This window comes from Pantherophis guttatus, chromosome 6 (genome assembly GCF_059756535.1).
Source record: "Pantherophis guttatus breed Tessera chromosome 6, ASM5975653v1, whole genome shotgun sequence".
NCBI lineage: Eukaryota > Metazoa > Chordata > Lepidosauria > Squamata > Colubridae > Pantherophis > Pantherophis guttatus.
Genome location: NC_142068.1, coordinates 99580762 through 99605049, shown reverse-complemented (window position 1 = coordinate 99605049; position 24288 = coordinate 99580762). Strand labels below are relative to the sequence as shown.

The 24288-nt window shown below is 44.1% G+C and overlaps 1 protein-coding gene and 1 pseudogene across 8 annotated transcripts in view; one reads left to right on the top strand and one right to left on the bottom strand.

Moving 5' to 3' along the window:
• The window catches only part of GBF1 (golgi brefeldin A resistant guanine nucleotide exchange factor 1), a 420074-nt gene that overhangs the window by 94483 nt on the left and 301303 nt on the right, over positions 1-24288 (bottom strand). For all 7 annotated transcript variants that reach the window (XM_034435246.3, XM_087872320.1, XM_087872323.1 and 4 more), the window contains 3 exons: positions 21459-21678; positions 21203-21360; positions 17940-18183 (listed from right to left, as the gene is read on the bottom strand). In XM_034435246.3, coding sequence (XP_034291137.1) covers positions 17940-18183; positions 21203-21360; positions 21459-21678 — 622 coding nt within the window. The remainder of the gene's footprint in view (positions 1-17939; positions 18184-21202; positions 21361-21458; positions 21679-24288) is intronic.
• Positions 10787-17088, top strand: LOC148113208 (uncharacterized; annotated as a pseudogene). Its single transcript, XR_015728465.1, has 2 exons — positions 10787-16138; positions 16558-17088. The product of XR_015728465.1 is annotated as an uncharacterized LOC148113208 (transcript).

Here is a 24288-nt window from a genome sequence, read left to right as displayed (position 1 = left end):
CACCCAACATTAGAACATCATTAAAAAGGTGCAACAAAGAATGTTCTTCTTGCATCAACAGAGAAAGCTCAGATTGTCCAAGGATCTTCTTATACAATTCTACAGAGGAATTCTTGAGTCTGTCATTTGTATCTCAATGTCAGGATTCCAAGGAACACCCCCAACAAAATAAAGCTCCGAGGCCTGAGGTTCCTCAAAGTTCTAATTTATTAGAGATGTCATGTTGGCACATCTGGGAAAACCCAAATCTGAAAGCTTCCAAGTTTCCCCCACCCAGCTAAGAGTTCACAGCCCTGCCCCACACCCACAAGTTCATCACATTGTCCAATCACCTCTTCACACTCCACTGGATACAATCTTCAGGCAGTCTCCATCAGATGCAGGCAAAAGTCAGGCAAAAGTTCTTGAGTACGGAATGTTGTTATGACTAACTTTCTACTGCTCCAACAACAACCCCCTCACAACTTCCCCAGCTAAAATATGTGGCAGTTTAGAAGCAAAAAGAAATTTGTCTTCCAAAACTGACAGGCTTCCCCCCCCCTCAGGAAAGGAATGCATCCTGGGACAAGACTGAAGTCAGGGGTTAACATAATTAGCACATTAACCCCCTCCCCCTCCCAGGAGGACCCTTAGGCTTATCAGGGAATTTATCATGCAATTGCCTAACTAAGGTGTCTGCCTGAACATCCCAACTCTTCACCCACGTGGCTTCAGACAAGGGGTACCCCTTCCAATGAACCAAATATTGCAAACGTCCCCTCTGCAATCTAGAGTCCAAAATCTTCTTCACCTCATAATGAGTCTCACCCTGCACCACAATTGGCTTTGGGGGAGCAGCAGGTTGAGGTCTCAATTTAGATCCCACAGCAGGCTTTAACAGGCTGCAATGGAAAACAGGATGAATTTTTCCCAGTATGCGGTGGAGATTTAACTGTACAGTAACTGGGTTAATCGCTTTTACTATGGGGAAGGGACCTAAATGTTTTGGTCCTAACTTCTTACTCTGCAACCTCAAATGTAAGTATTTGGTGGAAAGATACACGCCATCTCCCATCCGAAAGGGGGGTTGGAGAGATCGGTGTTTGTCTGCTTGCTTTTTGTTTGCTTCGGCCGCTTCATTCACGGCTTTTTTGGTATTCTCCCAGCCTTTCATTAATGATTCCATCCATTCATTCAGAGTCGTGGAAAAAGGCTGTTCTCTCAGCAGTTCTAGCATTGGGACGAATTCCATGCCGCTCGTAATCTGAAAAGGCGTCAGTCCCGTACTACTATGCACCGCATTATTGTAAGCCACTTCTGCGAAAGGAAGCAAGTCAGCCCAATTATCTTGCTGGTAATCTACTTAACATCTGATGTACTGTTCCACCATGGCATTAGCATGTTCCGCGGCTCCGTTCGTACTCAGATGGAAAGCCGAGCTAAGTCTCTGAGATGACCCAATGGACCTCAGGAACTCCCTCCAGAACTTAGCGGTGAACTGAACTCCTTGATCGGAGATCACCTGTCGCGGAACTCCATGCAGCCGGTAGATCTGTTTGACAAACATCTTGGCTAATCTCTTAGCCGAGGAAAGTCCAGAACAAGGAATAAAATGGGCCTGTTTGGAGAACAGGTCTATCAGAGTCCATATTACAGTATTTCCACCATTTTCTGGGAGCTCTACTATAAAGTCCACAGCTATTTCTTCCCACAGGCGGCTGGGCTCAGCTACCTGTTGAAGCAAACCGGGAGGCTTCCCCGGTCTTGTCTTATTGCTGGCACATGTGGCACAACTTTTTACATAGTCCTCCACATCAACTTTCATTTTTGGCCACCAAAACTGCCGTCTAATCAGATGAAGTCTTTAGAAATCCAAAGTGACCAGCCAATCGGGAATCATGGCTACGCTGGAGCACCAGGAGTTTCATGCTATTGGGGACATAAATTTTTGAACCTTTTCAAGCTAGTCTATCACAGGTCATCAAAGTATCTTGATTGTCGGCTAGCCATGGATCAGTAGATAGTGCTGCCTTCAAGTCAGCAGTTAACTTCCCATCGATGGGATCAGTCCGCCTGCTGGCCTGACTCCGAGTAGTGACTTCCGCTGCACTCTGTGTGTCTGGGATGATGGCATGGATGACGTCCTCCCTCTGACTGTCATATTGGGGTTTCCTTGAGAGGGCATCTGCAAGCAGGTTCTTCCCCCCTGGGAAGATTTCAGCTTGAAATCAAACCGCTTGAAATACTGGGTCCAGCAGACCTGTTTGGGGGAGAGCCGTTGTGGGGTCTTTAAGGCTTTGAGGTTTTTGTGGTCTGACCATATCTCAAAGGGGATCGTGGCTCCCTCTAGGAAGTGCCGCCATGATAGAAGAGCCCAACGAACAGCAAAGGCTTCCTTCTCCCATATTGCCCATCTCTGCTCGGTGTCTGTGAGTTTTTTGGACACATATGTAGCCGCCCTTGGGGGTCTTCCTGGAGGAGCACTGCTGCCACTGTAACGTCACTGGTGTCAGCCTGGACAAGGAACTGCCTATCTGGGTCTTGGTGCTGAAGGATGGGCTCCTCTGCAAACAGCCGTTTCAATTTTTCAAATGCTTTTTGACAGCTTAGCGTCCAGGCTAACGACTGCATTGGCTGCGGCTTTACAGGGGAGGGTCCTGTCTTTAGCAATTCAGTAAGCGGCAGGGCCAGTTCCGTGAAGGCCGGGATGAATTGCTGGTAGAAGTTAGCAAACCCCAGGAAACTTTGCAGCTGTTTCCTGGTGTGAGGGGCCTGTCAGTCAAGTACAGCTCGCACTTTCCCGGGATCCATCTCTATGCCTTCGTTCAACACTCGGTAGCCCAGGTAGTCCAGAGAAGTTTTGTGAAACTCACATTTGGACAGCTTCGCATAAAGTTTTGCGGCTAACAGTTTCTTTAGTACTTGTCGGACTAGTTTCACATGTTCTTCTAATGTCTCACTGAATATGTCATCCAAGTAGACTAGAACCCCCTTGTATAAATGTTCATGCAGCACTTTGTTAATCAATTGCATGAATACAACAGGGGCTCCTTGGAGACCAAAGGGCATGACTTTGAATTGGAAGCTACCTAATGGGCAGCTGAAAGCAGTCTTCCACTCATCTCCTTCCTTTATGCGCACCTTGTAGTAGGCTTCTCTCAAGTCAAGTTTAGTAAACACTTGCCTTTTGAAAGGTAGTTCAGTAGGTCTTTCATGAGGGGAAGATGTTTTCCATGCATACAGCATTTATTACACAAAAATCCACACAAAGCCTCATTCCCCCATCTTTCTTTTCCTTAAACAGCACCGGGACAGCTATTCTGGATTTTGCTGGTTGGATGAACCCTCGGGCTAGGTTAGTACCGATGTACTTCCTCAGCTCAGCCATCTCTTTTGGGGTCATTGAGTACATCTTTGGTTTAGGGAGTTTGGCCCCAGGCTCGATCTCAATTGCACAGTCAGTGTGGCGATGAGGGCGAATGATATTGCATTCCACATCATTAAATGCTTCAGCCAGGTCCCTGTATTCCTTGGGGACCTGGGGAGTCCCAGGTAGGACTTAGATGGCCGTTGTGTCCGCCTCTCGTTGGTGGGGCCCTAGAGGGCTTGTCTCAGTGGGTTCGGCTTCAGGAGGGATGGGCAGCAAAGGCCCCACTCCTATCATGACTTTTCGGTAGCCGTCCTCCCATTTGATTGTAGGGGCCCATTTGTCTAGCCAGGCAAGTCCCAGGATGATTGACTGCCATTTTTGGGGCTACTATGAATCGAATGAGTTCTGTGTGGATCCCTAGTTCTAATCTGACAAGTTCAGTGGCCCACGTAGCAGGAGTGCCACCTATTAAGGTCCCGTCTACTTGATGAAAGCGTATGGGGTGGCTTAAGAGGTGTGTCTTAATGCCCAGCTGCTCAACAATGGGGGAACTAATTTATTTATTTATTTGGCAGTATTTATATGCCGCCCTTCTCCCGAAGGACTCAGAGCGGCGAATACAGGTTAAAAACATACAATGATAAAATAATGAAATCCCGTTAAAGCCAAATTAAAATCAATAAATAATAAAACCCAAGAATCAGCATCAGCCCATTCGTTGAAATAGCCAAGTCTTCAGGCCTCGATGGAAGGAGCGGAGATCCGGGGCCGTCCGGAGCTCGGTGGGTAGTTTGTTCCAAAGGGTAGGGGTGCCCACAGAGAATGCCCTAGCCCTGGGCGTCGCCAGACGGCATTGCCTGGTCGACGGTATCCTGAGGAGAGCGGCTCTGTGAGAGCGGACAGGACGGTGGGAAGCAGGCAGGAGATGGTCCTGCAAGTACCCCAGGCCTAAGCCATTAATTAAGCAACGGGTGCAGCCGGTGTCTATTATTGCTGCTACCTCTCCAGGCACCCGTCTCTGGCACTGTCAGCTTGACTTTGACCACAAAGGGGTGGATGGTTCCACTTACCATCGGGTCGTTTTTGCTGCTGCTACTGTTGGCTGGCCCAGGCGGCAAGTCTTTGGTCGAGGTCTCTTCGTTCTCTCCAGAGGGAGGGGAAGTCTCGACTGCCTGCTGGGCAATTCTGCTGGCATCTGGGGGCTTTCGTGGGTCCCTTCTGCCTCAGGCTGACATGGCGGGGCGCGGTTGTGGAACTGGCCCAGGTGCCAGACACTCCGCAGCTCAATGACCCACTTGTCTGCAATGGTAGCACTTGATTACCCCTGTAGATTGAGCAGGAGGGGTTTCAGTGGGGTTTGTCAGAAATTGTTAAAGGTAGCATTTAGCTTCCAACTGCCTGCAATTACTGCGAGTTCAATTCTCACTAGGCTCAAGGTTGACTCAGCCTTCCATCCTTTCTAAAGTAGGTAAAATGAGGACCCGGTTTGTGGGAGCAATAAGCTGACTTTGTATAAAATATACAAAAGTATGAAGGCTATTGCTTAATGCCTTGTAAGCTGTCCTGAATTTCCGGAGAAGGGCGGCATATAAATAAATAAATAAAAAAAGATCTCTAACCAAAGTTCTCCCTGGGGGCCTCTCAACTGAGGGGTTGTGGCGTGGGTGAACTTCTCTATCAAGAGCTATTGACATGGTATACCAGTCTTGCAGTCACTCTGGCACCCCCTGGATTCCACAGGCGGTTCTGACTTCTTGATCAATGGCTTCTTTAAAATAATGCAGAAATATTCTGTCCTGCTAATGTCCAAGGTTCCCCGCAACTTGTCTAAAGTCCCATATGAAGTCCTTCATGAGTTTCCTTGACTCATCACCTTTATCTTGGTTTCATTCTCATTGATTTGGTCTCAGTCTTCGAATCTGGCCCGGAGCAGCTCAACAAAACCTTCCGCATCATTTAATTTAGCAACCCCCTCATTATGCAGTTGGGCTATCCAGTCAGCAGCATCTCCCTCATTCATCCCCTCTGAGATCGCAGATACCAAGTCGCGATCTGTTTCGTATTGCTTTCCATACTGATCTATATGAGCCCATACTCGGCTGAGGAAATCGGCCAGTTTGGTAGGCTTACTGTCAAATGTCGCTCTAAGCCATGGTGGCGGGGCCCTTGCTGGCGGCATTCACCCTGCTGGAGGCGGGATGAATGCCGGAAGCTGAACTGGAACCTGTGGCGGCACTGCTGGCTGCTGGATCAGACCCCACAGGCAGTGCTGGTATCGTTGGGGAAAATTGGGCTCATGGTGATCCCGTAAGAAGGGGAGCAGCAGGTGCTGGCATCCACTGCCACTGGACCCACCCCTGGCCGGGATAGAATCTCCAGCCTGGAGGGATAAATTCTGCAGGGGGTAGCATGAAGGCAGGTTGATGAGGGCTGGATACAGTATGACATCCAGGCAATCGTTCTTTCGGTCCCATCTCTGGAGTTGGACCAAGCTGGCAACTTTTCCCAGAATCCATTTCCCTGGACTGAGCTCCTAGGCTTTGCGTCACTCCCATGGCTCCCTCTGCAATCTTCTCTCTCCCTTCCATCTTCGCTGAGTCTTCGTACCACCCAATCTTTAGGTTGGTGCTGGGGCTCAGCACCCCATTCAGCCCCCTTTCAGGGTGCTGCTTAGTTATTTAGGGGATTCAGGTTAATGTCAGGGTTCCAAGGAACACCCCCAACAAAATAAAGCTCCGAGGCCTGAGGTTCCTCAAAGTTCTAATTTATTAGAGATGTCATGTTGGCACATCTGGGAAAACCCGAATCTGAAAGCTTCCAAGTTTCCCCCACCCAGCTAAGAGTTCACAGCCTTGCCCCACACCCACAAATTCATCACATTGTCCAATCAACTCTTCACACTCCACTGGATACAATCTTCAGGCAGTCTCTATCAGACGCAGGCAAAAGTCAGGCAAAAGTCCTTGAGTATGGAATGTTGTTATGATAACTTTTTACAGCTCCAACAACAACCCCCTTCCAACTTCCCCAGCTAAAATATGTGGCAGTTTAGAAACAAAAAGAAAATTGTCTTCCAAAACTGACATTCAATTACTATCTGGTTTGGCACAGCAACCAAACAGGACAGGTACAAACTTCAATGGATAGTTAGCACTGCAGAAAATTGCAACCAGCCTGCCTTCTATTGAGGTTCTGTACATTGCACGAAACAGAAAGAGGACTGAGAAAAAATATCTACAGATCCCTCACCTCCTGGGCATAAACTGTTTCAACTTCTCCCCTCTAGACAACACTATAGGGCACTACATGCCAAAACAATTGACAAAAAGATCCCTTATGCCAGGGGTCCTCAAACTTTTTAACAGGCGGCCAATTCATGGTCCTTCAGACTGTTGGGGGGGGGCAGACTATAGTTTAAAAAAACATGTACAAATTCCTATACATACTGCACATATCTCATTTGTAGTGCAAAAAAACATGATACAATATTTAAAATGAAGAACAATTTTAACCAACATAAACTTACTAGTATTTCAAAAGCAGTATGGGCCTGCTTTTGGCTGATGAGATGGTCAATGTCTGGTTCCATAAAGGGGGGGAGGCTGGAGAGGGGGAGGAAGGGAGGATTGCAAAATAAAACAATAACAATAATAATGCCAATCAATTCTTCAAACAGCTGTCAGCAACCTCTCCCATGGAGATTCCCCCCAGCTGCTTTTACACACCCTCCTTTCTTCCTAGCAGCTTTCGCAGGCCAAAGAAAGATGTCTAGGAAATCCAGTGCGGTCCTGCCAGCTTGGCTTCCTGAAGTGCTCAAATTCCTTCTCCGGCATTTGGGGTGGACTACAGACTTGGGGGGAAGGAGAGACTTTCTTTGCTTCACTTGAAAACTTCTTAGTGTCCTCGCCCAGCGTGGAAGGAGAGGGGGAGAGTGAGGAAACGTTGTGAAGAAGTGGGGTGGGGTGACACTCTGTGGTCTTCGCTGAGAAAGCGAGTGTCAGGCAGGAGGCTGTCGGTAGCAGGCATGTGCGGGCGGGGGTGAGAAGATGCGAGGCAATCGCTTTAATTGTCCCCATTGATTCTTAACTGGCGTGTTTCTTTCCTTTGCTCGGCGTGCCCTCTTGCTGGCTTAGTGTGTGGAGGGAGTGGGAAGCGGAGATGGGGCAGACGAGCCTCTGAGTGGGAAGAGGGTGGGTGTGGGTGCTTGCGCGCATGGGGGGGGGTTAGAATCTGTGTGGAGTCGAGAGAAAGTTACCCAGGTAGAGGGAGGGAGAGGGCCAGGGGTGGGTTCTACTTACTTTTACTACTGGTTCGCAGGGGGGCCACGCTAAAAGGGGGTGAAAATTTAGGTGCGTCTTATACACCGAATGTAGCCCCGCCAACCCACTGGCCCCCACCCTTTGGCCTCTGCCTTGCAGCAGTTACCTCCTTGCAAGCAAACAGTAAGAAAAAAAAGCTTTCAGCTTCAGCACAGCCTAATTAGCACAAGTTGATTGGATCGGCCTCCTGACTCTCAGCTGATTTGCTCTCAGCTGTTTTGTGCAGGGCTCTGCTGCTTGCTGCAAAGAGGTAAATTGCTGGAGCAGATTTTTTTCCTTGTGCTAATCAAGCTATGCTGAAAACAAAAATGAAAGTAAAGCAGGCTGTTTGCTGATTGCTGCAATGAGGCAAAATTGCTCAGAGGGAGAGGCAGAGGCAGATTTCTTTTTCTTCTTTTCCTCATCAAAAAAGCTAGGTGCGTCTTATACTCCGGTGCGACTTATACTCTGAAAAATACGGTAATATTCTTGGAGATATTACCCAAGATAATATCCAAGGAAAAAGGCCTCTCTTGTATTGCTGAACGTTCATGAGTCTATCAACAGGAGAACACTGAATATCAATGTATGCATGGCAGGGCTGCAAGGAAAAAGACATTACTCTCCACAAAGAACATTGCTGCCTATCTATAGTTTGCAAAAGACTTCATGATAAGCCAGAAGGGTACTAGAAGAATATTCTGTGAATGGATGATAACAAAATATTATTTTTTGATTTGAATGAAAAGTGTTATTTTTGGCTAAAAACAAACACTGGCTTCCACTGTAAGAACTGGTGTAGGGTTTCCTGCCTAAGCAAGGGATTTGACTAGAAGACCTCCAAGGTCCCTTCCAACTCTGTTATTCTATTCTAACTTCATCTTGTTTGTGAAACGTGGTAACAGAATCATGGTTTGGGTTTGATTTGCTGCCTTCTGGACCAGAACATCTTGCCCTCATTGATGGAACTAAATTCTGAATTGTACCAACAAATTCCACAGGAAAATGCTAGGATATCTATCCATGAACCTAAGATCAACATAAAGTGGGACATGCAACAACAACAACCCAAAACATGCTGGTCCAAAACAAAATAGCTAAAGCAGAAGAAAGTATGATTTGAAATAACCAAGCCAAAGTCCTGATCATATAACCTATAGAAATGTTGTGTAATGATCTGAAGCAGGAAGTTCAATTGAGGAGGTTTACTGTAGGGAGGCACAAGTTAAAATTCCTCCAAGCTGATGTGCAGGACTAATCAACAATTAACAGAAATATTTAGTTGTGATTATTCCTGCCAAAGAGTCACAGCAGTTATTGAAAGCAAAGTATCACATACTTTTGTTGTTAGTTGCAAAGTCGTGTCCGACCCATCACGACCCCATGGACAATGTTCCTCCAGGCCTTCCTGCCCTTTACCATCCTCTAGAGTCCATTTAAGCTCATGCCTACTGATTCAGTGACTCCATCCAGCCACCTCATTTGATTCATCTAGCCCTACCTTTCTCATGATGTGCTCTGCATATAAATTAAATAGGCAGGGCGACAGTATACAGCCTTGCCGAACTCCTTTCCCAATTTTGAAACAATCAGTGGTTTCATGTCCAGGTCTCACTGTTGCTTCTTGACCCGCATATAGGTTTCTCAAGAGACAAATAAGATGGTCTGGTACTCCCATCTTAAAGAAGAACTTGCCATAATTTGTTGTGATCCACACAATCAAAGGCTTTAGCATAGTCAATGAAGCAGAAGTAGATGTTTTTCTGGAACTCCCTAGCTTTCTCCATGATCCAGCGTGTGTTGGCAATTTGATCTCTAGTTCCTCTGCCTCTTCGAAATCCTGCCTGTATTTCTGGTATTCTTGCTCCACATACTGCTGGAACCAGTGGCGAAATTAAAAAATTTTCCCTACCGGTTCTGTGGTGTGGCTTGTTGGGGGGAGGTCATGTGACTGGATGGGCATGGCCAACTCGACATCACTCACATTGAGGGGCTCCTCACCGGCCCCTCCCCTCCCCGCCACTCCTTGTCGCGAATGGCAGGAAAATGGGGAGGGGAATATTCCTGCCTACCATCCTTCCCTCAGTCTGTACTGAGATTGAGGAATGGATGACAGGCAGGAAAATCCCCTTACCCATTTTTCTGCCTTTCACGAAAACAGCTCCGTTCTAGCTACACCCCCTCCATCCCCCTCCCTCCTGGGGACCTTAAAAGGGACAGCTGCAGCAGCTCCGTTATGAATGGAGGGAGAAAAGTTAGCATTCTCTCTGCTGCATTTAACATCGAATCCTGTGGTAGAGAGAATGTTAACTCTTCTCCCTCCATTCAGAACGGAGCTGCTGCTCTATGGTTCCCTCCTGGCCCCCTCCCTCCTGGGGACTACCTTAAAGGGACAAGCTGCAGCAGCTCCGTTCTGCATTTAACTTTATTTATTTATTTAATTTAAATTTAAATTATTTATTTAAATTATAAAATTTATTTATTAAATTTAAATTTAATTCTGTGGAATATTGAGCGGCCGGAATAGGTGAGTGGCGACCAGCTGGGCGTGGTGGGGCCAAGGAGGGGTAATTACTACTGGTTCGGCAAACTGATGTCCAAAATCCCTAGCGGTTTGCCCGAACCAGTCCGAACCGGTAGGATTTCATCCCTGGCTGGAGCCTAGTTTGTAGGATTTTAAACATAACTTTACTGGCATGTGAAATGAGTGCAATGGTGCGATAATTTGAACATTCTTTGGCATTGCCTTTCTTTGGAATTGAAATGTAAACTGACCTTTTCCAATCCTGTGGCCACTGTTGAGTTTTCCAAATTTGCTGGCAAATTGAGGGTAGCACTTTTACTGCATCGTCTTTTAAGATTAAGCTCAGCTGGAATACTGTCACCTCCATTACCTTTGTTGTTGCTCAGATTTCCTAAGGCCCATTTGACTTCATATTCTAGGATGTCTGGCTCAAGATGTAGTTATCAGGGATGTTAAGCTCGTTCTTTTCTTCTGTGTAATTTTGCCACCTCTTCTGCCTCTGTCAGGTCCCTGAGATTTTGGTCCTTTATCATGCCTATCTTTGCATGAAACGTTCCCTTCATATCTCTAATTTTCTTGAAGAGATCTCTGGTCCTCCCTATTCTATTGTTTTCTTCTATTTTTTTGCACTGTTCATTTAAGAAAGTATTCTCATCTCTTCTAGCTATTCTCTGGAATTCTGCATTCAATTGACTGTATCTTTCTCTTTCTCCCTTGCCTTTCACTTCTCTTCTTTCCTCAGCTATTTGCAAAGCTTCCTCAGACAGCCATTTTGCTTTTTTGCTTTTTTTTCTCTCTTTGGGATGGTTTCAGTTGCTACCTCTTGTACAATGTTGCGAACCTCCGTCCATAGTTCTTCAGGCACTCTGTCTATCAGATCTAATTCCTTAAATCTATTTGTCACCTCTACTGTATTCTATATTCTATATTCATCAGGGATATGATTTAGTTCATACCTGAGTGGCCTAGTGCTTTTCCCTACTATTTTCAATTTAAGCCTAAATTCTACAACAAGAAGCTCATGATCTGAGCCACAGTCAGCTCCTGGTCTTGTTTTTACTGACTGTATAGAGCTTCTCCATCTTTGGCTGCAGAGCACATAGTCAATCTTATTTCTGTGTTGACCGTCTGATGATGTCCATGTGTAGAGTCGTCTCTTGGGTTGTTGGAAAAGAGTGTTTGCTCTGACCATTGTATTCTCTTGACAAAATTCTATCAACCTGTGCCCTGCTTCATTTTGTACTCCAAGGCCAAACTTGCCTGTTATTCCGGTTATCTTTTGGCTTCCTACTTTAGCATTCCAATCCCCCCTGATAAGGACATCATTTTTTGGTGTTAATTCTATAAGGTGCTGTAGGGCTTCATAGAACCGGTCAATTTCATCCTCTTCAGCACCAGTGGTTGGGGCATAGTCTTGGATTACTGTGATATTGGTTTGCCTTGGATTCGAACTCATTCTGTCATTTTGGGGATTGTATCCCAGTATTGCTTTTCCTACTCTTTTATTATTCCTACTCCGTTTCTTCTGAGGGATTCTTGCCCGCAGTAGTATACCTGATGGTCATCTGAATTAAATTCACCCATTCTTGTTCATTTTAGTTTGCTGATTCCTACGATGTCGATGTTCAGTCTTGTCATCTCTTGTTTGACCACGTCCAGCTTGCCTTGATTCATGGGTCTTACATTCCAGGCTCCTATGGAGAAAAAATCTTTACAGCATCAGACTTTCCTTTCATCACCAGATGCATCCACAGCTGAGTGTCCTTTTGGTTTTGGCCCAGTCGCTTCACTCTTTCTGGCGCTAGTAGTACTAGCCCTCTGCTCTTCCCCAGTAGCATATTGGACACCTTCCGATCTGAGGGGCTTATCTTCCGGCGTCATATCTTTTTTCCTTTTGGTATTGTCCATGGGGTTTTCCTGGCAAAGATATTGGAGTAGGTTGCCATTTCCTTCTCCAGTGGATCACATTTTGTCAGAACTCTCTGCTATGACCTGTCCGTCCTGGATGGCCCTGCATGGCATAGTTCATAGCTTCATTGAGCTACGCAAGCCCCTTCGCCACATACTTTAGTCATACTCAAATATGTATTTTTCGATCATTTAGTTATTGAGATCATTTTATCTAATTTTAGAACACCTTTTATGTCATATTTAAACACAAATATTGAAAATTCAAAGAAGTTCATATACTTTTAAGCACCACTATAAATATATAAATATTGCATTGCGGTAAATACTGGCAAGTATTTTCGACAATTGCAGCATCCACTGGTCATGTAATCACCATTTGTATCCAAGCTTCGAAGCATCCAAGCGAGCTTCCAACAATGGAGGCAGCCAGATTTGCTTAATAATGGCATGATTCACTTAACAACTGCAGTGATTCGCTTAACAACTGTGGCAAAAATTGTTGTCAAATGGGGTAAAACTCACTTAACAACTGCCTTGTTTAGCAATGGAAATTTTGGGCTCAGTTGTGGTTTTAAGGTGAGGATTACCTGTACTTCACATCACATTTTATTCTTCAAGACTTTATCTATCAATTAAACAATCAGAATAGAGCTGGAAGCAACCTTAGAGGTCTTCTAGTCCAACCCCCTGCTGAAGCAGGAGACCCTGTACCATTTCAGACAGGTGGCTGTCCAGTCTTTTCTTAAAAACCTCCAGTGATAAAGCACCTCCAATTTCTGAAGGCAAGCTGTTCCACTGTCCTCATTGTTAGGAAGTTTCTCCTTAATTCCAGGTTCCTTCTCTCCTTGATTAGTTTCCATCCATTGTTTCTTGTCCTGCCCTCTGGTGCGTTAGAAAATATGCTGACCCCCTCCTCTTTGTGGCAGCCTCTCAAATACTGGAATACTGCTATCATATCCCCCCCAGTCCTTTTCTCTAGACTAGCCAAATCCAAACCCAAATCCTGCAACCATTCTTCCTATGTTTTTAGTCTCCAGGCCTTTAATCATCTTAGTTGCTATTCTTCGCACTTTTTACAAAGTCTCAACATCTTTTTTTGTAACGTGGTGACCAAAAATGGATGCAGTATACCAGGTTGTGGCCTTATTAAGGTTTTATAGTACCTAATACTAGGTACTAATACTTCACATGATTTTGATTCTATGCCACTGTTTATACAATTTAGGATTGCATTAGCTTCTTTGGCTGCTGCTGCAGAATGCTGGCTCAAATTTAAGTGATCTTCTACTAGGACTCCAAGGTCCCCCTCACAGTTACTGTTTTTGAAACAGGTTTTGCCTAATCTGTACTTGTACCTTTGGTTTTTCCTGCCTAAGTATAAAACCTTGCTTTTCTCCACATTAAATTTCATTTTGTTGGACAAAATGAACAAGTTCCATTGTTCAAGTCTGTAAAGATCTTTTTGAATCCTGAGCCTATCATCTGGGATGTTTGCTATTCCTGCCAGCTTAATGTCATCTGCAAATTTGATGACTCACCTTCTATCCCCTCATCTAAGTCATTTATGAAGATATTGAAGACTACTGGGCCTAAGGACCATATGGTACCTCACTGCTTACTTCCCTCTATGTAGATATTAGTAACATTAAGGGCTACTTGTTGAATATGGTTTGTCAGCCAGTTACAAATCCATCTGGTGGTGATGCTGTCTATCCCACATTTTTCTAGTAGGTTGAAGTAGGCTGTGGTCTACTTTGTTGAATACTTTGCTGAAATCTAAGTATTGTCAGCTTTGAAAGCCATATCAGGCTAGAAGCTTCCATGCTGCCACTTTCTCATGTGTGGGAAAGTAGGAGTGGGATTTAGTAGAGGGGTTGTCTGTAGACATAATAACATTCTTCTTGTCGGTCAAGGTCAAGGCGATCCTGCATCAGGTCAGAGTGATGTCTCGAGATGGGACGGCGGTTGATTGGAGCATGTGATCGACTGAGGAGTGAGAGGATGGTTTTGGGGGTTTTGATTTACTGACGGAAAGCCCGGACCTCTCAGATTTGGGTTTTCCCAGATTTGCCAGTTTACCTATTCTAGTAAATAGAACTTTGAAAAATGCTTGCTTCAGAGTCTTTACTTAGAGTTGGGATTTTTTCTGGAACACTGACATTAACCCGAATCTCCCTTAAAGCATAACGGCACCCCAAAAGAGGGCTGTCGGGGGTGCTGAGTCCCAGCATCTACCTAAACTTCGGATGGTGCAAAGACTCAGTGAAAATGGAGGAGAAAGGAGAGATCGCAGAGGGGGCAGTGGGGACGGATATTCAAGGATTTACTGACACCCTGATTTCTCCTTCTGAAGAAATGGTGCGAGCCATTGAGGCTGCAGAAGAGACCCAAAGGCTAAGTGCTCAGCCCAAGAAGTCGGATTCCGGGAAAAGTTGCCAGTCTGACCCAACTCCAGAAAGGGGACCAGAGGAGATAGTGCTGCTCCCAGCCCAATGAAGTCGCCCCATGAGCCAGAGTGGAGAAGAGCAACAGCTATAGGATCTGGAGATTCCCGGGACTGAAACCTGTTGCCCTCAACGCGAAGCTAATAGTTAACTGAGCTCCCTGAGTGTTTCGAATGGATGGAAGTGGGAAGTTACACACCCCCTCCCTACCTCCTCAAGTGAGATGGAGCTTAGTGCAACCTACATTCACCTTCCCCGATCCAGGACCTGGCGGAGGAATTAGCGAGGCGCAGGCATCTCTCTACCTGGCCAGGGGCGAAACAAGCGGATCAGCGCAGCATGGCCATCCTGCAGCTGGGAGACATCAGACGCAGACAGTATGGGGAATGCGAAACCCTCCTGCAGGGCCCCCTCACCAGCCTGCCTTTGTACTACCTCCTCCTGAATGTATACCCCCAGGCTGGGGATTCTATCCCGGCTAGGGGTGGGTCCAGTGCCAGTGGTATCCAGCATCGTCTGCTCCAATTTTCCAGGGATCCCCATGGCCCCAATATGGCCCAACAATCCCAGCACCACAGGTGTCTGGTGGTGTTCCGCAGAGTGCTATACTCACAGCAGCCAGCTGGAGTCCCCCCCCGCCCTCTCTGCAGCCCAGCAAGCAACTCAGCAGCCGCTCCCCCTCCCCTAGCAGCCGGCTGGAGTCCAGCAACCAGCAGCAGCTCCGCCAGAGGTTCCAGCTCAGCCTCCCGATGGCAGGCCCAATCAACCCACAAGGCCAATGCCAACCCCCTTCAGAGCAACCTTTGATGGTACTCCTGCCACACTGGCTTACTTCCTCAGCAGGGTCTGGGCTCATGTAGATCAGTATGGAGACCAATATGAGTCAGACTGGGACTTGGTATCGGCAATTTCTGACGGGATGAATGAGGGGGAGGCTTCTGAATGGATAGCCCAGCTGCACAATGAGGGCGCTGTGGAACTAAATGATGCCGATGGGTTGTTGTGCTGCTCTGGGCCAGATTTGAAGACCCAGATCGAATAAATGAAAATGAAGCCACACTAAAGGTGATGAAGCAAGGTAATTGACCCATAGAAGACTTTGTATTGGACTTTAGATGGGTCGCAGGGAACTTGGGGCACTGGCCGGACCGCATACTCCTACACGTTTTTAAAGAGGCCATTGATCAAGAAGTCAGGACAGTCTGTGGGTTCCGGGGGGTGCCTGAGTGACTGCACGACTGGTATATCATGTCCATAGCTCTAGACAGAGAAATTCACCCCTACCGCAAAACCCCAGCAGAGAAGCCTCCTCGGAAAGCTTTAGCTAGATGGCCACTTTCAAAGCCTGCTGAAGTCACCCCCCCTTAACTGGCAGGGGCGATTAAATGCTATCGGTGTGGAACATCGAGCTTCTGAGTGCCTGGCCCCTGCCCCAGTTCCACAACAACGTCCTGCCACAGCCGCTCGAGGCAGAAGGGCTCCAAGGAAGGCCCCAGACACTAGTCAATTTGCCAGACAAGCCGTAGAGGTTCCCCTCCCCACTGAAGAGAGCGAGGAACCACCAGCCAAAAAAGCCCCTCCCGACGAGGCTAGCAGAGATGAAGACCCGATGGTGAGTTCACCCATCCCCACCTTTCAATTAAAGTGAAACTGGTAGTGCCAGAGACAGGGAAGCAAGGAGAACTGCCAGCAATAATAGATACAGGCTGCACCAGATGTTTATTTGGACTTCCAATTGTTGAACAATTGGGGATCAGAACAACAGCCTTAAAGCGTCCAATTAAATTTCACCAGGTGGATGGGACGTTAATTGGAGGCTTCCCCGCCACCCATATTACAGAACTGGTTAGATTAGAAATCGGAAGATATCATGAATTTATCCAATTTATAGTAACCCCAAAGATGTCAGAATCGGTCATACTGGGCCTGGTTTGGCTGGACAAATGGGCCCCCACCATCAAATGGGAAGATAGATACTGGAAAATCATAATGGGTGTCAGCCCATTATCCCCTGCCCCTCCTACTCATAAGGGCGAGCTGCCAGAAACAGCAGATGCTTGTTCAGACAGGCCTCCACGTGAACCCAAGATTCCTAAGGTATATAGAGACTTAGCTGAAGCGTTCAGCGAGGAGGAATGTAACTTCCTCCCCCCTCATCGGCCTATGGATTGTGCCATCGAATTAGAACCAGGAGCCAAGTTGCCAAAACCCAGGATGTACTCCATGATGTCTGCTGAAATTACCAAGTTGAGGAAGTACATTGACACCAACCTAGCCAGAGGGTTCATCGAGCCTGTGAAATCCAGGATGGCCACCCCCGTATTGTTTAAAGAGAAGAAAGATGAGGGGCTCAGATTATGTGTGGACTTTAGGGGTGTAAACTGCATTTGCATACAAAATACCTACCCCCTACCACTAATGAAAGACTTGCTGAACCACTTGTCAAAAGTCAAGATTTTCATCAAGTTAGATCTAAGGGAAGCCTACTACCGGCTTCGCATAAAGGGTCATGCCTTCTGGACTCCAAGGGGCTCCTGCAGTCTTCATGCAACCGATCAATGAAGTTCTACGTGAGCACCTGTATAAGGGGGTCCTTGTTTACCTGAATGACATTCTTATATTCAGCAAAAATAAGGAAGAACATGTCAAATTAGTCAGGCAAGCGCTGAAAAAACTCCTAGCGGCCAAACTTTATGTAAAGCTGTCAAAATGCGAGTTCCATAAGGAGTCATTGGACTACCTGGGATGCAGGGTGTCAAATCTGGACTGACTAAAAATAATCCGCCTCATCCAGAATTCTCCAAAGCTGCTATGCGATCAGTCTCTCTACCACCTTCGCCAAAAAGGGGAGGTTGGACACTTGTTGAAAACTGCCCTGGATCAAGCAATGGTCCTGTAAAGATGGGGCACACCAGCATCTCTTTTAAAGGTGGTGGGATCACTCCCTCTTTCAAGGAGTTGTTAACTATTGCCCAGTTCCATACATGCAATGCTTCTCACGAGGTCTTAATTAGCCAGAAGGGGCATGAATCTAACACACGTGGCTGAACTAGCAGCTGAGAGAGCTCTGTCCACTTCCTCATTCAACAGGCTCAAACTCCTCCCATATCATCTTGCAAGATGTAGCCCCCATCACCTCCATAAACTCTGCTCTAAGGGTGGATTCTGACATAGAGTAAATGTGACCAATTTTATCTGACAGATGCACAGCATATTCTTCATATCAATCCTTAAATTAGACTTCGGCATTGCTCCCTCTAAGGAGAGTCCAAGTCATCTAGATTATATAAATATTTCCTTGCTGTTTAAAATAAAATTATGACAATAATAATACACATTAGTAGTAGTAGTAATAATAGTAGCAGTAGTTGGAGCTTTTGGGCCATATAGAAACTAATAGAAATCTGGCTTACCTCCATTTAGGCTGGCTTCCACAAAGATGCGGATTGTTTTGACGCACAGCTCAAAGTTCTCAGGTGTTACATGAGCTGCATCTCGCACAATAAAAGATAAGGACTCAACACACTTCATGAGAGATTTGGTATTATGAGGACCCAGGTCCATTCCCACAGTCAGACTATACTGATTCACCAGGGGAGAATTTCCTAGTCTGGAAAGTCCAGCCATGGTTGAATTATCAATGTCATCTTTCCCAACCTGTGAAATAGAGATTATTCAAAGGTTAAAGGAAATCATATATTCTAACTGGTCAATTTGCTTTTTAAATATAATTTTTATTTAAAAATATAAAAATAGTAGAAAGTAATAGAACTAAACTTAGAGAAACAAAAAGAAAAAGAACAAAAAGTGCAGAGAAAAAAGAAGAAAAAGAATGAATATAATAAAAAAAAGGAAAAGAAATAGACTTCCAACCTTCATCACAACTATAAACCAATTTAATAACTCTTCACACCCTTTAGGTTACAAACAGATCGCTTTTCATTCCATATCCCATCCCCGATCTAAAAGCAAATTCATAAAATATCAATTTGTCAATCCTTGCATCAGCAAAAAGTCCAGAAAGGTTTGCTAGAATTTTGTGAAAAAGTTTTACTTTACCTTTGATCAAATAAACCAACTTTATATTCCCTTTTATTACTTGTCTTAATTTTTAACTCAATGATTGCTGTAGGATTTTTTCTTCAACCTTTATCCCATGAGACAGAGGTTTTACCAACCTTCTTTTGTAGCTCCCCCCACAAAAAATCCAGGTTTAAAAATCTTGTTTTATCATTTTTACTTTCCTTTTAATTTTTAAAACTTAATTTTTTTATATCAAGCAAATGTACTTTTCCAAATTATTATTTTGGCCTCTCATTTGTAGTTCTACTTTCAGTAGTTTCTCTGTCATGTCAGATAAATTTTTTTCCACATCCGTCATTCCTTCATTAAAATTTTTAAGATATAGTTTGTCCATAAAAACAGACATTAATACCAAAAGTATTGACATTGTTACTAATTTTGGGTCTGTTTTCAAAGATTTTCTTTAATATTTCTGATGTTATAACATTTTGTCATTTTGTAAATCCCAGTATTAACTGACATCAAGAATAGGGTTTTTTTTCCCTTCTGCTTAGAATCTTTAGTGTCCTCTAGTGTCCATTTTCTAAAATCATCATCTTTATTATGACTTGCAATAACTATAATAGACAAATTAAGTCTCTATTCCATGAGAAGCTGATTATTTTTTATAATTATTTCCAAAATTTTATTAAAGGCCAATATTCCAAATTTATCTCAGATTATATCTTATTTTTTGCTGTTTGTTTCAATATTCGTCAAGTTCTTATAATTAATTTTTCTTTTGTTTAGAGTTGAAGATAAAACATCACATGACTTACAAGCTTGTTGTTCCAAACATTTCTAGTATATTTAAGATGATTAATAGGCAATTTCTGAAAGTGATTAGAAAGTAAGGTTTGTGAACTTAATGTTCACAAATCCCCCCCCCCAGGTTTGTGAGCAAGACAGGTAATCTTATTGTATCATAATGTTCAAGCCTGCTGAAAATTGCTATCTGATAGACAACTCCTTGCAATAAGCAGCTGTTTGAAGCATATGTGGATGATTTCCTGTTTTCTTCTTATCCAGAGATGTTTCAAGTTTGTCATGGTCATCAATTCTACTTTGACTGAGTCATCTTCAGTTTTCCATACCTCTGTCAGAAGTCTCAATACAATGGGAACTGAATTCCAATTATTACTTTGGGTGATGTTCCAAGACTCTAAGCCAATCCCAGTCTGTGGATCATTACTGGGCAACGGCATGCCAGAACCCGGGACGCACAAACAAGTGAAGCCCCACCCATGGGATGCAGGCAGCTTACGAAACCATGCCCCCTCTGGTCTGCGGAAAAACCTCTCTTCACAGAACCAGTCCCTGGTGCCCAAAAGGTTGGGGACTGCTGCTCTAAGTTTTTCCTCCTATAGCCCTGTATGAATACAGCTAGGTCACCCTACTTAGTTCACAGGCATGATGCCTGTGATAATACACATGTTTTTGCTGTCTTCAGTCACAAACATATAGGTCCATTTCAGTGGTGGGTTTCAAAATTTTTTACTACCGGTTCTGTGGGTGTGGCTTGGTGGGCGTGGCATGGTTTGGTGGGTGTGGCTTAGTGGATGTAGCAGGGGAAGGATACTGCAAAATCCCAATTTCCTCCTGATCAGCTGGGACTTGGGAGGCAGAGAATAGATGGCCAGTCAGAGGTGGTATTTACCGGTTCTCCGAACTACTCAAAATTTCTGCTACCGGTTCTCCAGAACTGGTCAAAACCTGCTGAAACCCACTTCTGGTCCATTTGCCTTCTTTTGGGGAGCATTTAAATGGGACTGAGTGCAATCAGGGACTAAGGATCTAGCTGAGAATAGAAGTACTGGTGATCAAGTACTGATTAGAATACAAGTACTGATGATCTATAATGTAGGAATTAAAATCTGCAGGGGATTTTAAGCTGAGAGTAAGAATTTACCAATTCCCTCAGCTAGTGCTTCCAAGCCTGGAAGACTCATATGGCTTTCAGCTATATTTACTGAGCAGGACAATATTATAAAGTTGCTGCCAAAGCATTCTTCCTAATACTAAATTCTTTTTAAAATATCTCCTGTAAAACATTTATAATATTTCAACTTTTAAAACTTTAAAAGCCAGCCTCTGTGTGTTTATGTGTATATGTGTATGTTTATGTGACTGTGTATAGATGTGTATAGATAAAAATAGATATAGCAGGTTTCTCATACACATATGCAAACATTAGTAAATAAATCCTGGGGACAATATAAGCAATAATTAGATGCACTAATAATATAATTCAAGATAAGGTAGCTTCTTATGTTCACAACATAAAAAGAGAAATCAGTGAATGAGATAGAGGACCAATGAACTGGTTTGTCTTGGAAACAAACCAAACTATTTTTTGATTTAGGAAAACAATGGGCTATGTTTGAAGCCTGCTCATGCCCAGCTACCAAACATAATTCTCAGTGTTACCTTAACCACTGTTGAGGGCTTAGAACAGTGTTTAGAACAGATGCAGAATTACTTTTAACATGGTAAATGAGGGATATGATCCTTTTATTTATTTTTTTCAAACAATAGATGGCAAAAACCCTTAATTATTTACTATTCATTCATCTCAGATACATAAAAAGAGAGCAAAACACTCAAAATTACTTACCACAAGCCAGCCACTGTTCACCACATCTACATCAGTGACAGAACGATGCAATTTACCTTGCTTGCTATGATCTGCATATACCTCTGAATCAGAAGTGTAGCCACGATCTAGGCTGGTTTCATTTGGATGATAGGAGATCTCACTGTCTGATTGAGCTCCTTAAACAAATAATTAAACAAAATGGAATGAAGCAACAACTGTTAACATTGGTAGCATGCTTCTCAACAAGATAACCCATTGCCAATGACCAGTTTACCTGTATCATTCTCTGTTCTTGTAGGTTGCAGCGCTAGGGGTGGTTTCACCCCAGAACCAATGCATTCCAAGAGAGTAAAGAGTGTGTACCAGTCTTCTCCAGAGTGAATATTGGCAGCATTAGTCTTGAGAAGCTCATGAAGGCCATATGCAATCTGATGACTTGCCCTGTTTAACATGCTGGGTTTCATCATGAGCAAGATTCGCAAGGAGAGCAATACCTAGTCAGAGAGAAATCATGGTAACTACAAGAAATGTAAATTATACCTGTACCAGATTCATGTTTGTTAACTGCTAGCAGCACATTCAAGCCTGTATTATAGGAAGAATAACTAGATTTGTAATTGTATCTTCTTGCCTGGTGAACAATCACAAAGCTTTCTCTTCTGAATTTATTCCTACTTTTGAAACATGAATAAAGTAAAAAAAAGGTAAGTAGTAATAAATAATAGATCTGTAATAAAATAGATCTCTGGTTATTTATTGGAGGCCACCTATCTCACTCACAGAGTGACTGATATTTAAAAATATTATATATAAAGAATATGAAAATGTAAAGTTTTAAATCTTTACAAAGTTTATGTTTAAATGAAATAGATTTGAAGTGGATGTCAGAAATGAAGGAATCACCTCAGACATTTGTTGCACCGCTATGATATTGCAAATGATATCTCCTTTCCTGACATTTATGTGGGGTAATCTATTGTTTGATCAACCTTGTGGCTTCATCTCAAAAAACTTCCATAACTTCAAACAAATGTGGAAAGAATCTGATTACTTTTTCTCATAGGAAATATTAATAATTGGCAACCTGAGCCCCTAATAAAGGAGTAGAACTTTCCAAAACCCACAGCCTTTGTTATTCTAGAGAGCAATATCCTGATATGGAATGGGACAACTGGTCATGGCCACATTGCTGTGGCCACTTCACTGTGTCCACACACATCCACACCCACCCCAGCCAACCCACTGCAGCCCTGTTAAGATATTTAAATTTAGCATCTGGAGCAGTGGGGTTGTGCAGTGAGCTGGAACACACAGTTATAGTTGATTGGTTGGAGAGTGCTGGCTCCTGCGTGAAGCAATGTGCGCAGTGATTGGCTGCTGTAGGTGTGAAGAGTTTCCCTTTTTCCCCGCCTTTTTTTCCTGTGTGCCCTGTATGCTCTGTGATTTACCTCATGATGCTCTTGTTTGCCTGACTATCTTGTTTGCTGTAAATAGAGATGTAAAATATATTTATTTATATAAAACTACAAGTTCATGTCAGCGTCTCTAACTTCATTTGGACAGCTGCTATGCAATTCTGGCAGGTTATGGGCCCAGAAATGCACTGAAGCACCAGTATTATTTTCTCTGAGGTAAAAGGTTCTTTGTGAACCTGAGGGAAATTGGCCTGTAAAGACAGCCTGATGTATCTGTTACAGAAATGGGAGGATGACTTCCTTTGGCTTGTCTTATAAGATGAATAATGTCCCATGGAGCCTAAGGATGAAGGTATTTATATGGAGTGAGGATTTGTGGACAGTTGTAAGCAATTCTCCAGCAGATCTCAATGAGAAACAGAAAAGGCAAAATGGAAAAGCACTAGCCAGCATAATTTTACATGCTAACATCTGCTAGGGAATGCTGGCTTGCCCTACACAGAATTTATGTAAAAGAAGCAGAAAAGTAACTCTCACCAGAAAACTGTATAGGGCAGTGATGGCTAACCTTTTTGCCATTGCGTGCCAGGAGAGGGGTGGGTGGGTGAGGTTCGTGCGCGCGCATGCATGGCCTCAGAGTGGGGTGGGAATGGAGATTTTGCAATATCCTTCCCCTGGAGTGGGGTGGGAATGGAGATTTTGCAGTATCCTTCCCCTGCCATGCCCACATAGCCAAGCCATGCCTACAAAGCCATGCCCACAGAACCGGTAGTAAAAAAATTTGGATTTCACTACTGTAATCATTCCATTGTACAGTGCCAAGGAACAGTATACATACCATGTATTGGTATATTGTTTGATAAGATTTTATGGATACCAGATTTAGATCAAAATTTGCTGAGTGTGTCTTGCTTAAACAATGAAGGGTATGAGGTAATTTTTGCAAGGGTCATAAAGACCCTTTGTGTGCACAAAGTTTGAAACTGAACAATTGATATGTTTTGAACCACAAGGAAACTGGTGGCAGTATGCAAACAATCTTTTCTAATGAACCAAAGCATAATGAGTTTGCATATTTGTTACACAGAAGGCTGGGTCATGCAAGCTTTAAAGTATTGCAGAAAATGCCTGATCTGGCTGTAGGTTTGAATGTAAAAGATTGTGACAACTATTTGAATTGTGCAATTTGTAAGGAGGCCAAATCGAAAATATACCCTGTCAGCAAAAGAAGTGGCAGAAAATCTGAAAGAATATTTCAGTTAGTACATGCTGATTTCATTGGCCATCTCTCCCCTCCATGGGAGGAGCTAAATTTGCTTTGGTAATTGTTGATGATTTCTCAAGGTATGGCTTTTGTTATTTACTAAAAGCAAAACAAACATGTTTCAACAATTTTAGCAGTGGGTAATGTTTGTAGAGAGAAGGTATAAACAAAGTGTATGTCAATTACAAACAGACACAGGTACAGAGTTCATGTCTAGTAAGTTTCAGCAGTGGCTGAGAAAGGCATAACCTGGAGTGGCGGGGGTTAAGGGCAGCGGTAGGTTAGCTGGGGCAGGAGGGGCCACAGTGTAGTGGCTGGGGTAATGTGGCGACAGTCAATTGTCCTAGACCCATGATGGCGAACCTGTGGCACGTGTGACACAGGTGGCATGTGGAGCCATATCTGTGGGCACACGAGCGTTGCCC